This window comes from Hordeum vulgare, chromosome 1H (assembly GCF_904849725.1).
Source record: "Hordeum vulgare subsp. vulgare chromosome 1H, MorexV3_pseudomolecules_assembly, whole genome shotgun sequence".
Classification (NCBI taxonomy): domain Eukaryota; kingdom Viridiplantae; phylum Streptophyta; class Magnoliopsida; order Poales; family Poaceae; genus Hordeum; species Hordeum vulgare.
Window position 1 is genome coordinate 389,849,457 of NC_058518.1, and position 15,614 is coordinate 389,865,070.

General features: G+C 50.1%; 2 protein-coding genes across 2 annotated transcripts; one reads left to right on the forward strand and one right to left on the reverse strand.

Moving 5' to 3' along the window:
• The first annotated feature begins 5,816 nt into the window (after positions 1-5,816).
• On the forward strand, positions 5,817-9,595 carry LOC123439679 (pre-mRNA-splicing factor ATP-dependent RNA helicase DEAH1-like). Its single transcript, XM_045116371.1, has one exon. It carries the CDS (start codon positions 5,907-5,909, stop codon positions 9,096-9,098), a length of 3,192 nt encoding a protein of 1,063 aa, XP_044972306.1. The 5' UTR covers positions 5,817-5,906; the 3' UTR covers positions 9,099-9,595.
• Positions 9,409-14,275, reverse strand: LOC123439690 (cyclin-dependent kinase C-2). Its single transcript, XM_045116383.1, has 12 exons — positions 14,046-14,275; positions 13,870-13,951; positions 13,694-13,784; positions 13,570-13,599; positions 13,343-13,455; positions 13,196-13,268; positions 12,977-13,097; positions 12,765-12,882; positions 10,675-10,814; positions 10,518-10,575; positions 10,300-10,370; positions 9,409-10,161 (listed from the first exon to the last, which is right to left on the reverse strand). The coding sequence occupies exons 1-12, from the start codon at positions 14,153-14,155 to the stop codon at positions 9,630-9,632; spliced, it is 1,539 nt and encodes a 512-aa protein (XP_044972318.1). The 5' UTR covers positions 14,156-14,275; the 3' UTR covers positions 9,409-9,629.
• Between the last annotated feature and the right edge of the window lie 1,339 nt (positions 14,276-15,614).

Sequence of the window (15,614 nt, forward strand, 5' to 3'; positions counted from 1 at the left end):
GCATCAACCTTGGAACCATTTCCCACGCGCATCGTCACTTCATCTTTCGCCAGCCTTCGTCTATTCCGCAGTTCCTGTTCCGAGTTGCAAATATGAGCAACAGAACCGGTATCGAATACCCAGGCACTACTATGAGAGCTGGTTAAGTACACATCAATAACATGTATATCAAATATACTTGATTTTTCTTTGGCCGCCTTCTTATCAGCCAGATACTTGGGGCAGTTGCGCTTCCAGTGACCCATACCCTTGCAATAATAGCACTCCGTTTCAGGCTTAGGTCCAGCTTTGGCTTTCTTCGTTGGATTGGCAACAGGTTTGCCGCTCTTCTTTGAATTGCCCTTCTTTCCTTTGTCGTTTCTCTTGAAACTAGTGGTCTTATTCACCATCAACACTTGATGTTCTTTACGGAGTTCTGACTCTGCGACTTTCAGCATCGCGAACAACTCGCCGGGTGACTTGTTCATCCCTTGCATGTTGTAGTTCAACACAAAACCCTTATAGCTTCGCGGCAGTGATTGAAGAATTCTGTCAGTGATAGCCTCTTGTGGGAGTTCAATCCCCACCTCAGCTAGACGGTTTGAGTACCCAGACATTTTGAGCACGTGTTCACTAACAGACGAATTCTCCTCCATCTTGCAAGCATAGAATTTATCGTAGGTCTCATACCTCTCGGTTCGAGCGTTCTTCTGAAAGATAAACTTCAACTCCTGGAACATCTCATATGCTCCATGATGCTCAAAGCGACGTTGAAGTCCCGGTTCTAAGCCATACAAGACTGCACATTGAACTACTGAGTAGTCCTCCTTACGTGATAACCAAGCGTTCTTAACATCTTGGTCAGCCGTAGCGGGTGGTTCATCTCCTAGCGCAGCATCAAGGACATAATCCTTTTTCCCAGCTTGTAGGATCAACTTAAGATTACGAGCCGAGTCTACAAAGTTGCTTCCATCATCTTTCAACTTAGCTTTCTCTAGGAACGTATTAAAATTCAGGGTGACTGTCGCGTGAGCCATGATCTACAACACAAATATATATTCAAAGTGGACTTAGACTATGTTCAAGATAATTAGAGTTTAACTTAATCAAATTACTTGCTAAACTCCCACTCAAAAATACATCTCTAGTCATTTGAGTGGTTCATGACCCACTTACACTAGCTCAAGTCCGATCATCACGTGAGTTGAGTATAGTTTCAGTGGTAAGCATCCCTATGCTAATCATATCAACTATATGATTCATGATCGACCTTTCGGTCTCATGTGTTCCGAGGCCATGTCTGCACATGCTAGGCTCGTCAAGCTTAACCCGAGTGTTCCGCGTGTGCAACTGTTTTGCACCCGTTGTATGTGAATGTTGAGTCTATCACACCCGATCATCACGTGGTGTCTCGAAACGACGAACTGTAGCAACGGTGCACAGTCGGGGAGAACACAATTTTGTCTTAAAATTTTAGTGAGAGATCACCTCATAATGCTACCGTCGTTCTAAGCAAAATAAGGTGCATAAAAGGATTAACATCACATGCAATTCATAAGTGACATGATATGGCCATCATCACGTGCTTCTTGATCTCTATCACCAAAGCACCGGCACGATCTTCTTTGTCACCGGCGCCACACCATGATCTCGATCAACATGTCGCCATCGGGATTGTCGTGCTACTCATGCTATTACTACTAAAGCTACATCCTAGCAATATAGTAAACGCATCTGCAAGCACAAACGTTAGTTTAGAGACAACCCTATGGCTCCTGCCGGTTGCCGTACCATCGACGTGCAAGTCGATATTATCTATTACAACATGATCATCTCATACATTCAATATATCACATCACATCGTTGCCAATATCACATCACAAGCATACCCTGCAAAAACAAGTTAGACGTCCTCTAATTGTTGTTGCATGTTTTACGTGGTGACCATGGGTATCTAGTAGGATCGCATCTTACTTACGCAAACATCACAACGGAGATATATGAATTTCTATTTAACCACATCCAAGGACCTCCTCGGTTAATTCCGATTCAACTAAAGTTGGAGAAACCGACACCCACCGGTCATCTTTGAGCAACGGAGTTACTCGTAGCGATGAAACCAGTCTCTCGTAAGCGTACAAGTAATGTCGGTCCGAGCCGCTTCGATCCAACAATACTGCGGAATCAAGAAAAGACTAAGGAGGGCAACAAATCGCACATCACCGCCCACAAAAACTTTTGTGTTCTACTCGACAAGACATCTACGCATGAACCTAGCTCATGATGCCATTGTTGGGGAACGTCGCATGGGAAACAAAAAATTTCCTACGCGCACGAAAACCTATCATGGTGATGTCCATCTAGGAGAGGGGATTTCCGATCTGCGTACCTTTGTAGATCGCACAGCAGAAGCGTTAGTGAACGCGGTTGATGTAGTGGAACGTCCTCACGTCCCTCGATCCGCCCCGCGAACCGTCCCACGAACCGTCCCGCGATTCGTCCCACGATCTAGTGCCGAACGGACGGCACCTCCGCGTTCAGCACACGTACAGCTCGACGATGATCTCGGCCTTCTTGATCCAGCAAGAGAGACGGAGAGGTAGATGAGTTCTCCGGCAGCGTGACGGCGCTCCGGAGGTTGGTGGTGATCTAATTTCAGCAGGGCTCCGCCCGAGCTCCGCAGAAACGCGATCTAGAGGAAAAACCGTGGAGGTATGTGGTCGGGCTGCCGTGGAAAAGTTGTCTCAAATCAGCCCTAAAACCTCCGTATATATAGGTGGGAGGGGAGGAGCCTTGCCTTGGGGCTCAAGAGGCCCCATGGGGTTCGGCCGATGGGGGAGGAGGATTCCTCCTCTAATCCTAGTCCAACTAGGATTGGAAGGTGGAGTCCTTCCCTTCCTTCCCACTTCCCTTTCTTTTCTCTTTGATTTTCTTATCTCCTACGCAGGGGCCTCTCTGGGCTTGCCCACCAGCCCACTAAGGGATGGTGCGGCACCCCTAAGGCCTATGGGCTTCCCCGGGGTGGGCTGCCCCCCCCCCCTCCCCCGGTGAACTCCCGAAACCCATTCGTCATTCCCGGTAACTCCAAAAACCTTCCGGTAATCAAATGAGGTCATCCTATATATTAATCTTCGTTTCTGGACCATTCCGGAAACCCTCGTGACGTCTGTGATCTCATCCGGGACTCCGAACAACATTCGCTAACCAACCATATAACTCAAATACGCATAAAACAACGTCGAACTTTAAGTGTGCAGACCGTGCGGGTTCGAGAACTATGTAGACATGACCCGAGGGACTCCTCGGTTAATATCCAACAGCGGGACCTGGATGCCCATATTGGATCCTACATATTCTACGAAGATCTTATCTTTTGAACCTCAGTGCCAAGGATTCATATAATCTCGTATGTCATTCCCTTTGTCCTTCGGTATGTTACTTGCCCGAGATTCGATCGTCAGTATCCACATACCTATATCAATCTCGTTTACCGGCAAGTCTCTTTACTCGTTCCGTAATACAAGATCCCACAACTTACACTAAGTCAAATTGCTTGCAAGGCTTGTGTGTGATGTTGTATTACCGAGTGGGCCCCGAGATACCTCTCCGTCACACGGAGTGACAAATCCCAGTCTTGATCCATACTAACTCAACGGACACCTTCGGAGATACCTGTAGAGCATCTTTATAGCCACCTAGTTACGTTGTGACGTTTGATACACACAAAGCATTCCTCCGGTGTCAGTGAGTTATATGATCTCATGGTCATAGAATAAATACTTGACACGCAGAAAACAGTAGCAACAAAATGACACGATCAACATGCTACGTCTATTAGTTTGGGTCTAGTCCATCACATGATTCTCACAATGATGTGATCCAGTTATCAAGCAACAACACCTTGCTCATAGCCAGAAGACCCTGACTATCCTTCATCAACTGGCTAGCCAGTTAGAGGCTTGCTAGGGACGGTGTTTTGTCTATGTATCCACACATGTATTTAAGTATTCATTCAATACAAGTATAGCATGGATAATAAACGATTATCTTGACACAAGACTTATAATAATAACTTATTTATCATTGCCTCTAGGGCATAATTCCAACAGGATGGCGAGCCTGCAGGTGGCGCTGAGCGCCTGAAGGCCGGGGTGGAGAGGTCCCGCGCACTGAGCCACGAGCATGCGCGGACGGGGAACGAGGTGGGGGAGAGTTTCGAGAAAGATATCGTCCGATTCTCCTTCTATTGTCCAGGCGCGTCTAGCGGCCATGAAGGCCGGGGTGCGCTTGATCCGCGTGCCGCGGGACGCGCTCGAGGGGGCGGCCCCAACATCGACCGCGCCGTCGGCCCCGCCGCCGTCGGCCTTAAGGTGTTCGACGCCGTGCACGGCCTCGAGCTGCCGCCCCAGACGGGCGTCGCCGCCAAGGAGGACCTGTCGGGCTACCTCGCCCTCGTTGGCCGCCTCGAGGAGGCGCTCCACTTCCTCGCCGTCGACTAGCTCTCCGACACCATCGACTACATCCGCAAGCGCAGCCTCGCCGACCCCCGCTTCGTGGCCGGCCTCGCGGGGGCGCTCTCCGGGCTCAAGGGCGTCACCTCCGCCAGCCTCGACGTCGGGCTCCTCACCGTCGCCCTCGACGTGCTCGAGGCCGAGTTCTGCCGCCTCCTCGCGGAGCACTCTGCTCCGCTCGCCATGCAGGACGACCCCGACAGGTCCAAGTCCAGGCACGCCGCCTCCATCACGCCGCCACGGATCCCCACCGCCGCCGTGCAGAAACTCGGCCTCACCCTTGACCGCCTCGCCGCTAATGGGGGCGCCTAGTGACAGATGGGACTAGAAGACTATTTTGACTAGTCAACGGACAAAATACGAAGCTCTACGGAGAACCAGTGACCGTATAATCATTGCAACTCATATTCAATAATCGTATTAAATGTATTCTGAAATTCAATGAATGTACTCCCTCCGTCACGGTTTAGAAGGCGTGCATGCAAATTCTCTAGGACCTAGGTGATTATTGATTGGCCGTGAAATGAGTCAAAAAATAGCATTCACACTACGCATGCATATAGAAGTAGTACAACGGAGTACTAATTAGCTGCTAGGAGTAAATGGAACGTGTCTTAATCTTTGTCTATTTTGAAAACGCACGCAAGTCTAACTGTGCCTTCTAAACCATGACAGAGGAAGTACTCCCTCCGTTCCGGTGTGTTAGGCCTCTTATGAAACGCAGCACGACCAAGGTGGTTTTTCATTGGCTAAGTGATCTGCTCATTTCCTCCAATCAGCATTTAGTTGGTATTAATTATGGCAAGTGAAGAGACGTCCAGGCCCACAGCATGCATGCATGCGCTTAGATATGGCGCCAATTCCTCCTCCCTCCTCCCTGCAAAACACGCCGCTAATTAATACCAAAGAAGAAGCAGCATCGCGGAGAGATGGACAGCCATGCAGTTGTGTGCTAATTAAATGACATTTAATGTTTACAGGCCTTAATCCATAGCTAAAGTGGAACAAATAGATTTTAAAGATAGGCCTAACACACCGGAACGGAGGGAGTATTGTGTTTCGGCCTTAACTTTAATGAGTGCTACTGTATTTATCTCTTGATACAACGAAAGGATGTTGGGATGGGTGGTGTCATGGTGCGGGGAGCGCTGTAGTGCGGGGAGCGCTGTTGCGAGAAATTACTGAACCGTACACGACCGAGTCGGTTTCGGACCGCCATAGGCAGCTTCCGATCACGTACAGAATAATCTGGTCAAAATAAAGGATCCATCAACGGAAGCACTAATAAAGCGGTGGCACGTTTTACCCTTCGATTCTATCGAAACTGACTTAGCTCTCGCGTGGCCGGGGAGGCGGCGGCGTCGCGACCGTGGTCGACGAGATCACGGGAGCGCGTTGTGACCGGCCGACCGCGCCATGGCGAGCGAGGAGCGTCAGCTCAAGACGCGGGTGTCGGACCGTCTGATGGCGCTCGTGGGCTACTCCGAGGTCATGGTGGTGCGCCTGGTGCTCCGCCTCGCGCGGGAGAGCGCGTCGGCGGCCGACCTCGCGGCGCGCCTCGTCGACCTCGCCGGCCTCCCCTCCTCCGCCGACACCGTCGCGTTCGCGGAGGACGTGCACGCCATGTTCCCCCGCAAGGGCTCCCGCGTCAGCGAGTACCGGAAACAGGTGCAGGAGGCGGCGGCGTTCGCCAAGAAGCAGAGCGCCTTCAAGCTGCTCGACGATGAAGACGATCACGCTCAAGATGCCGGCGCCATCGCCACGGCCACTGCGTCGTCCTCTAACACCAGCGGCAAGAAGCGCTTCAGGCAGAATGCCGCGAGCCCAGGGGATGACGACGAGGAGGAGGAGGGGACTGTAATGCGCGATTCAGGGCGGAAAGTGCGAGCGCAGCGTGCTCCCGCGGAGGACGGCGACGGTTCTGATGGGGAGGAACTGGAAGAGATGGACCGTGATCAGATCGAGAAGGCTCAGCTCGATCGGCACATCAGAGAACGCGACGCAGCCAGCACTAGGAAACTGACGGATCGGAAGCCGACCAAGCGAGAGCAGGGCGAGCTTGGCCGGCGGTCCGAAGCGTTGGACAGGGGCGACACCTCGGAGCTCAGGACGGCCTCGCGGCAAGCGTACCTGGAAAAGCGGAAGAAGATGAAGGTGGAGGAGATGCAAGACGAGATTATCGACAACGAGTTTATCTTCGACGGCGTCAAGATGACGAACGCCGAAGAGATGGAATTAAGGCGAAAGAAGGAAATCTACGACCTTGTCAAGGTTAGCGTCGGAAAGGACGCCGACGCCGACGCCGGCGACTACTACAGGATGCCCGACGCATACGACGCCGCAGCAAACGTGGATCAGGCGAAACGGTTTGCCGTTCAGAGGCAGCGGTACGATGACCCCGAGGCGGCGGCGAGAGACGGCAAGAGGAGCAATTTCTTCTCGGAGCAGGAGGCCTGGGAAGAGCAGCAGATAAGGAAGTCTCGGCTACACTTCGGATCAGATGATGGTGGCCGGGCCGGCGGCGGCTACGAGCTCGTCTTGGAAGGCGTGGTCGACTTCGTCAAGTCGACGGTGCAGGCCGGCGCCGAGCCGGACGGCGAGATGGACGAACTTGCCGAGGCAATCGATGCCAAGGTGACATTGCAGAGGGAGCTGCAGGACGAGAGGAAGAATCTGCCCGTGTACAAGTTCAAGGACGATCTTCTCAAGGCCATCGACAAGTACCAGGTGCTGATCATCGTCGGAGAGACCGGCTCCGGCAAGACCACGCAGATACCGCAGTACCTCCACGAGGCCGGGTACACGGCCAAGGGGAAGAAGATCGCGTGCACGCAGCCGCGTCGCGTCGCTGCGATGAGCGTGGCGGCGAGGGTGGCGCAGGAGATGGGCGTCAAGCTCGGGCACGAGGTCGGCTACTCGATCAGGTTCGAGGACTGCACCTCAGACAAGACGGTGATCAAGTACATGACGGACGGGATGCTCCTGCGGGAGTTCCTCGGCGAGCCGGACCTGGCGAGCTACAGCGTGGTGATGGTGGACGAGGCGCACGAGCGCACGCTCTCCACCGACATCCTCTTCGGCCTGGTCAAGGACATTGCGCGCTTCCGGCCGGACGTGAAGCTGCTCATCTCGAGCGCGACGCTCAACGCCGAGAAGTTCAGCGACTTCTTCGACGAGGCCCCGATCTTCAAGATCCCCGGGAGACGGTACAAGGTGGACATCCACTACACGACGGCGCCGGAGGCGGATTACATCGCCGCCGCCGTCGTCACGGTCCTGCAGCTGCACGTCACCCAGCCCGCCGGCGACATCCTGCTGTTCCTCACGGGGCAGGAGGAGATCGAGACGGTGGAAGAGATGCTGAAGCAGAAGATGAGGACATTTGGCGGCAAGATGGCAGAGCTGGTGATCTGCCCGATCTACGCGAACCTGCCCACGGAGCTCCAGGCCAAGATCTTCGAGCCGACGCCGGAGGGCTCCCGCAAGGTGGTTGTGGCCACCAACATCGCCGAGACGTCGCTGACCATCGACGGGATCAAGTACGTGATCGACCCGGGGTTCTGCAAGCTCAAGTCGTACAACCCGCGCACGGGCATGGAGTCGCTGCGGGTTGAGCCCATCTCCAAGGCGTCGGCGGACCAGCGTGCCGGCCGGTCGGGGCGGACAGGACCCGGCAAGTGCTTCCGCCTCTTCACGGAGTACAACTTCAGGAACGACCTGGACGACGACACGGTCCCGGAGATCCAGAGGAGCAACCTGGCCAACGTGGTGCTGAGGCTCAAGGCGCTGGGCATCAACGACCTGGTGAGCTTCGACTTCATGGACCCACCGGCGTCGGAGGCGCTGCTCAAGGCCCTGGAGGAGCTCTTCGCCCTCGGGGCGCTCAACAGCCGTGGCGAGCTCACCAAGACCGGGAGGAGGATGGCCGAATTCCCGCTGGACCCCATGCTCTCCAAGGCCATCGTGGCGTCGGAGAAGTACAAGTGCTCCGAGGAGGTGGTGACCATCGCGGCCATGCTATCTGCCGGGAACGCCGTCTTCTACCGGCCCAAAGACAAGCTGGTGCACGCCGACACGGCGCGGCAGGCCTTCCACGCGGGCAACGTCGGTGACCACGTGGCGCTGCTCAACGTGTACAACGCGTGGAAGGAGTCGGGCTACTCGTCGCAATGGTGCCGCGAGAACTTCGTGCAGCCGCGCACCATGAAGCGCGCGCGGGATGTGCGGGACCAGCTGGAGGCGCTGCTGGAGCGGGTGGAGATCGAGCACTGCTCCGGCGTCGGCGACCTCGGCGCGATAACGAAGGCGGTCACGGCGGGCTACTTCCGCAACGCGGCGCGGAGGCAGAAGGACGGGTCGTACCGTGCCGTCAAGAGCCGGCAGACGGTGTTCGTGCACCCGAGCTCCGGGATGGCGGAGGTGACGCCGTCATGGGTGGTGTACCACGAGCTGGTGCTGACCACCAAGGAGTACATGCGGCAGGTGACGGAGCTCAAGCCGGAGTGGCTGCTGGAGATCGCGCCGCACTATTACCAACGCAGGGACATCGACGGGCACGAGCCAAAGAAGATGGCCAAGGGCAAAGGTCCAGCGCCGGCGCCGCTGTAGCCGCGGCGAGGCAAACCTGAACCCCGATAATTCGATTTATAAATCCTGGAATTCAAACTTGTGTATAAAGATTATTCTTCAGATTCACTCCACTTGTTTTGTGTAAGATAAAAATCCCAGTGACAAAAACTTCATTGATGCGCACTGCTACATTCTCTCCATTCCAAATTAACTGAAGTACGTCACTAAATAAGTTTCTCTTTAATAAGTTTATATGATGAAACTAATTTGCTGTGCTAGATGTTGTAAAAGAAAATGCTGCTGTATTTTTCTATCTATATAAAATACTAGTTGATCAAACATTAGGACGAAACTAAAACTTCCAAATAATTAATCCATAGCTAAATGACATTAATTATCATATCAAGCCCAACAAAAGGCACATCAGGCAGATTAAATTAAACTTGAAATACAAGCATCAGTGCACAGGTTTCCACTTATCATGGAGAATTCCTGCATGCCATGGCCTTCTTGAAAATGAAAAGGGAAAAAGAAAATCTACATGACATGGTACAGTTGAGATGCTACATACTATTGCCAGTTCCCATACTGCTGCTGCTGGTTTCGGGAGCCAGCTTGTGGGGGATAATTTGGCCCCCGGCCTGGGCCGCCAGGGCCATACGGACCGGCTTGTGGAAAGTTTGGAGCACCTGCACCATAGCCACCACTGCTGCCACCACCCCTTGGGCCACCGCCAGGGTAAGGAGGCGGTCCTCGACCTTGTTGAGGGTAAGGGCCACTGCCATAGCCACCACCTTGCCCTCCACGGTTCGGATACCCCCCACCGCCTTGGTTCCCGCCGGGTGGGTACCTGTTAGGCCCTCCTGGCCCACGGGGCTTTCCATAGTGATGACTTGACCCAGATGCCATTGGTGGATGTGGGTTGTTGGTAGGCTGGGCTGGCCTGATTTGATGGCCTGATTGCTGGATTGGGGGCAAACGGGCATGAGGAGGCTGAGAATGATGCGTCTTTTGCCGCTTTGCAGCAGCATCATCAGCTTGCCGCTGCTGTTGACGTCTTTTCTTCGTCTGGTACTCATGCGATGCCTCATACTTTGGCAAGCTGCATCAGTAAACACAAAATGGACAATCGATTAATTAATCAAAGGAAAGTAAAATAGCGGGGTATATGTCTTGATAGAAATTAGGATGATTAGGGCAAGCCATGAATCAAGCAAAAGGAAAAGGCTACGAGCATCACCTTTTAGGATCACAAGGTAGGGGATCAGTCCAGAAATATTCAGAATCAAGAGCTTCGTTTGCAGATATCCTCTGAAGAGTGCAAGTCATGTCAAATTATGGTTGAATAATAAAAAGAATTGGCGATTACGAAAATATGAACAAAAAAGCCAGGATCACAAACTGTTTGCATACCAAAGCATATAAATGTAAGCAAACACCAAAAAGAAGCAATTATACCTTTGACGGGTCCAGTGTTAACATTTTCTCCAGCAGATCCAGAGCATGAAAATCAAAACTAGAACCACACGAAGTAAGCAAACTCTCTTCTGAAAGGGCAACTGAGCAAGCTTCAAGTACAAAAGATGAAAAGAGTAGTATAATACATAGTACTTACTGTTTAAAAGCATCTTTAACATGCCTCTTCAATTGCCGGGGAGGCTTCAAATTATTATACCACGGCATTTTTGTCACACCCGGCCAAATCAATTCATCAGGGGTACCACAAAGCTCGAATATTTTGGTCAGTTGGTCTGGCTGCACAAAGTATCAGAGACAATGGATTACTCACGATTGCAGTACACTACAAGTTCAAGCTTGGAAAAAATACTCTTAGTGCTAGATGATTCTGTGCCTCAAACTGAAGAACTGCTGGGCTAGACACTAGACAGGGAGCAACTATTTTTTTATGACCATCAAAAGAACATGCAGATTTTGAAGAAAGTAAGAACAAAGATGAATGAGGACAGACGAGTCAAGTTTGGATTTCTCTTGGCAAAGCAGAGAAGCATTCCCTAACTCGTAAAACAACCAAAGCAGAGAAGCATTCCCTAACTTGTAAAACAACTACAACGAGATTGGTGCACTTATTTTTCACATTAACAGGGCTACTACAAGAAGGGAATTTGTTTCCCTACTGCAACCAAGTTTAAATGTATAGCTAAATATTATTGTAAATATAGAGAAATTTGTAAGTGTTCAAACTAACAAGAGCAACATTTTCACATAGAAGGAGTACAAAAATAGTAGGATGTGTTTTTCCTTCCATAACCAAGTTAAAATGTCTAGCTTCACATGGCTAGATATTCCCCAAGTAGGATGTGCTGTAGGATATATCTCCAACAGTTTACAATCTCTAGGAGATATTCCCCAAGTAGTACAAAAATAGTAGGATGTGTTGCCGTCAGATACATATGGATAATTTTGCAACATTGTACAATCTCTAGTACTCCCCGGGTGTGTTAGACACGGCTGCTGGTTTATCTTTACCTAAATGCTCTAGCTTCACATTATGACATATATTCCAAGTCCCTTTATAATCATAAAAAATGATTTTTACACTATTCAGGCCCTCTTTGATTTGCGGGATTCTCAAAACACAGGAATAGGAAAAACAGAGGATTTAAGTGGCATGCCCACTTGAATAATATAGGATTAGCAGAGAGTGTTTGATGCCACAGGAAAAACAAAGGAATTGTAAAAAGAGGTTGAAGTGGATGCTAGATTTCCTATGATACGCAGGATTCTCAAAATGCAGGAATAGGAAAAATGCAGGAACAGACTGTCATGTCCTTTTGTACCCTATACTTCCTACAAGATTTGGAAGAGCGTTTGACTTTTGTACCCTATACTCCCTACAAGATTTGGAAGAGTGTTTGATAGCACATGAAAAGCGAAGGAATCCAAAAAAGAGGTTTGAGTGGATGGGAATTTTCCTCCAAAATGTAGTACAAATGAATCCTATGGAAAAAAATCCTAAGGATTTCAATTCTACAAATAAAACAACCATCGTAGGAAAAAAATCCTAAGGATCCAGATCCTCCAAAAATCCTATGGAATTCCTTTGTATCAAAGGAGCCCTGAAATGTAGTACACATGGTTCCTTTGGAAAAAATCCTGTAGGATTCAATCTTATGAATCAAACGACCAACGTAGGAAAAATTCCTAAGAATTCTAACATTAAGTATTTGACAGCTAATAGTAATTATCATAATAAGTAACCTCATCACAGCAATTGATAAAATTAGAGTGAATTCCACTTTTTACCCTCTACTTGTGCATTTGTGAGAGTAATTACCCCATCTAATGAAAAAACATCTAATTACCCATTTAAAGAAGTCTAGACCCTCTTTTTTCTGATGCGTGTCGTTTGGAAAGGTGTGAGATGATGATCGAGACTCAAAAATATCAGGACAATGACAAGGAATCGACCAGATGGTGAAGAGAAGGACGGACATTATCATCGATGATGCCCTCTGATATTTGCATATTTTGACGCACCACATGGACCTAACACACCAGGCTATTCTAACTGAACGTGCAGAATGCCAAAATTGGGTAAAACCCTGCTTAAAATTTAATATATAGTGTATTTCTGATTTTATTTCACTAAAAATGGGATAATAAGTGTCACAAATGCACAACTATGGGGTTAAAACTGGAATTCACTCATAAAATTAACTTGTCCAACAACTTTAGAAACCATACCTCATTCTTTCCAGGCAGTATTGGCTTTCCATTGAGAAGCTCTGCAAAAATACAACCCACCGACCACATGTCCACCGCTGGCCCATATTTTGTGCTTCCTAGCAGCAACTCTGGAGGTCTGAAAATCATTAACACAACAAAAGAGTCAGCACGATCCAATTACTAACACTGCACTGGACAACTTGCAAGACAAAAGGATAACACTGCAATACCTGTACCACAAAGTGATCACACGGTTAGTGAGGTTTGCATTATGATCATTCGAAAATGATCTTGCTAGGCCAAAATCAGCCAGTTTTAAGTTACCCTCATTGTCTATCAAGAGGTTAGATCCTGCAGGAATAAGTTTTGATACACGATTAGCATAAAAACAACAAAGTCACTGTCACTACATAACCCCAAAATTCCTGTAAGTTGTCTGCCGTAGATACCTTTAATATCACGATGCAGAACTTGATTGATATGGCAATAGTGAAGGCCCGTGAGGAGTTGCTTCATGTAGCACTGGTACATGACATTATATCAGGAACTACACTTGTCACAACCAGTACCATCATACACTCATGGATGGTTTTTACCTTAATCTGTGGAATGGTGAAGCGCATCCCAGGCTTATCAGCCAACCCAGTCAAGTCATGGTCCATGTACTCAAAGACCATGTAAATGCTCCCTTTGTACTTGTTGCCATCGACTATAGAACAACAACACGACAGGTCAAATGGCAAAACTAGGCAACAGACCATTTATTTTGGTTTTCTGAGAGAAGAATCAAAAACACTAATGTCGTTCTCAGAAAGAACCGTACTTTGCTTCCCCTGCTCGTCTCTGTCTGGCCCTGCAAGAATCAATCCAGTCCATTAATCCTCTGGACGCAGGCAGCTAACAATCCAGTATGATGTTCTTCTGATTCGTGGGATGATTAGTCAAACCTGGGGATGTTACGATCTCCTTGAGCTGTATGACGTTCTGGTGGTGCAGCTTCTTGAGGATTTTGATCTCGCGGATGGCCGTGATAGGGAACTGCGCCGAATCGAGAAAAGAAAGCCTCAGGGCCAAGAACATCATTTAGGAAAGGAAAAAAAAAGACGCGGCAGGATATACTGACGCCCTCGCGCTCGTTGTCCATGCGGATCTTCTTGAGCGCGACGATCTCCTTCGTCTCCGTCTCCTTGGCCATGAACACTTGCCTGGAAACAACAAAGACGACGCGGTCGAATCGGACCGACGCACAGGCGTTTCACAGGATTGGGGGATTGGGATTGAGGGGTCGATAGCGCGTACCCGTATGTGCCCTCGCCGATCTGCTCGAGCTTCTCGAAGCAGTCGACGCCGCGGGAGCCCCACGACGGGTACTCGTCGAGGTTGAGCTGCCCCGGCGCCGCCGTCGCCATGGTTTCCGGCGCTTTCCCCTCGCGACGAGTTAGGGTTTAGAGGACGCGACGCGAGGATTGGGTTGGGGTTGCGTGGGGAGGGAAAGGAAAGGAAAGTAACGGGGGCGAAGAGGGGGTGGTCTGGTCTGAACTCTGGAGTCTGAACCTAGTTGAATCGGGTTTCATCGGGTCCGTTGGTTCGTTTTCGGGGGTGCCCTGTGATGAGATTTGCAACGTGCACGTTTCGGTTTCGGCGTTACTTTTTGGGTACTTGCTACGAATCAATGGAATAAAAAAAATTGGTTAGTCGGCTGTCCGATCAGCACACTATGGTTGCTCCATGACAGCAATGCCACAGCAGCAGTAGTCGCCCGACTTTTTCAACGCAGCGCTACTGCGCTCAGTAAAAGCTCAACTGCATCTTTCACGACGCACCGTTGGTGATTGGGTTAGAGTTAGAGTTGGTTAGATTGGACTCATCTAATCCTCAAAAATTCAAACAGGTGGGTTAGAGTTGGTTAGATGCATCTAACCCATCCAAGAGGTGCTTTTTTGGGTTGGAGTTAGGTGGGATCCATAAAAAGTTACTTTTCTCTTTCTCTCCACCACACAAAATTCTAGATAAAGGAGCCAAATGATTGAAAAAGTGCATTTATTGACAATCTAACCCTTTCATCCAAACACCTTTTTGGTTAGAGTTAGTTCAGGGTTAGTCTAGAGTTAGAATCTAACTCTAACCTCTAACCGAGTTAGAGTATCCAAACACGGCCGTTGTTGTTGGACGAAGCTCCAACACGGCATCGACACGTTTGATGAAGTTCCATTGCAGCGCCGCTGGAGCTTCAATGCAGCACCGACGCGTCCGACGAAACTCCATTGCAACGTCGGTGAAGCTTCATTGCAATGTCGGCTATGCTTTCGGCGGCTCCATGTTGCCAAAGTTGGCCAAACGGGTCGTGCTTTCTCGGTCGGTCCGAAAGCACGCCAGCCAGGCACACCACGGGCCAGGCACGGCACGGGCTAATCGGGTCGTGCCAGGCACGCAGCCCGCCTCGGGTCGTGCCTCGGCCTGAGGGCTGGGCACGCGGGCCGGCACGACACGGCCCGTTTATCATTTTATTATTTATTTTTATATATATAGGATAAAAAATAACCTAATAGGCCAAAATCGAACCAAAACACAGCACAATATATTAAAGTCGGTCCAAAAAACAGGCTAACAGGACAAAATCAGCCAAAATAATAGCCTAAAATAATAAAAAACTAGCAGGCTAGCGGGTCTGGCATGCCTACGGGCCGGCCCGTATAGCCTCCGTGTCGTGCCTAGGTCGGGAGGCTGCGCTGATGGGCCGGCATGGCACGGCCCAGCTAATAATCGGGCCCAGACGTGTCGTGTCGTGCATGGCACGATTGTGGCGGGCCAGACCGGGCCGACCCGTTTGGCGAGGACTGCATGTTGCTCCATTGCAATACCGACGTT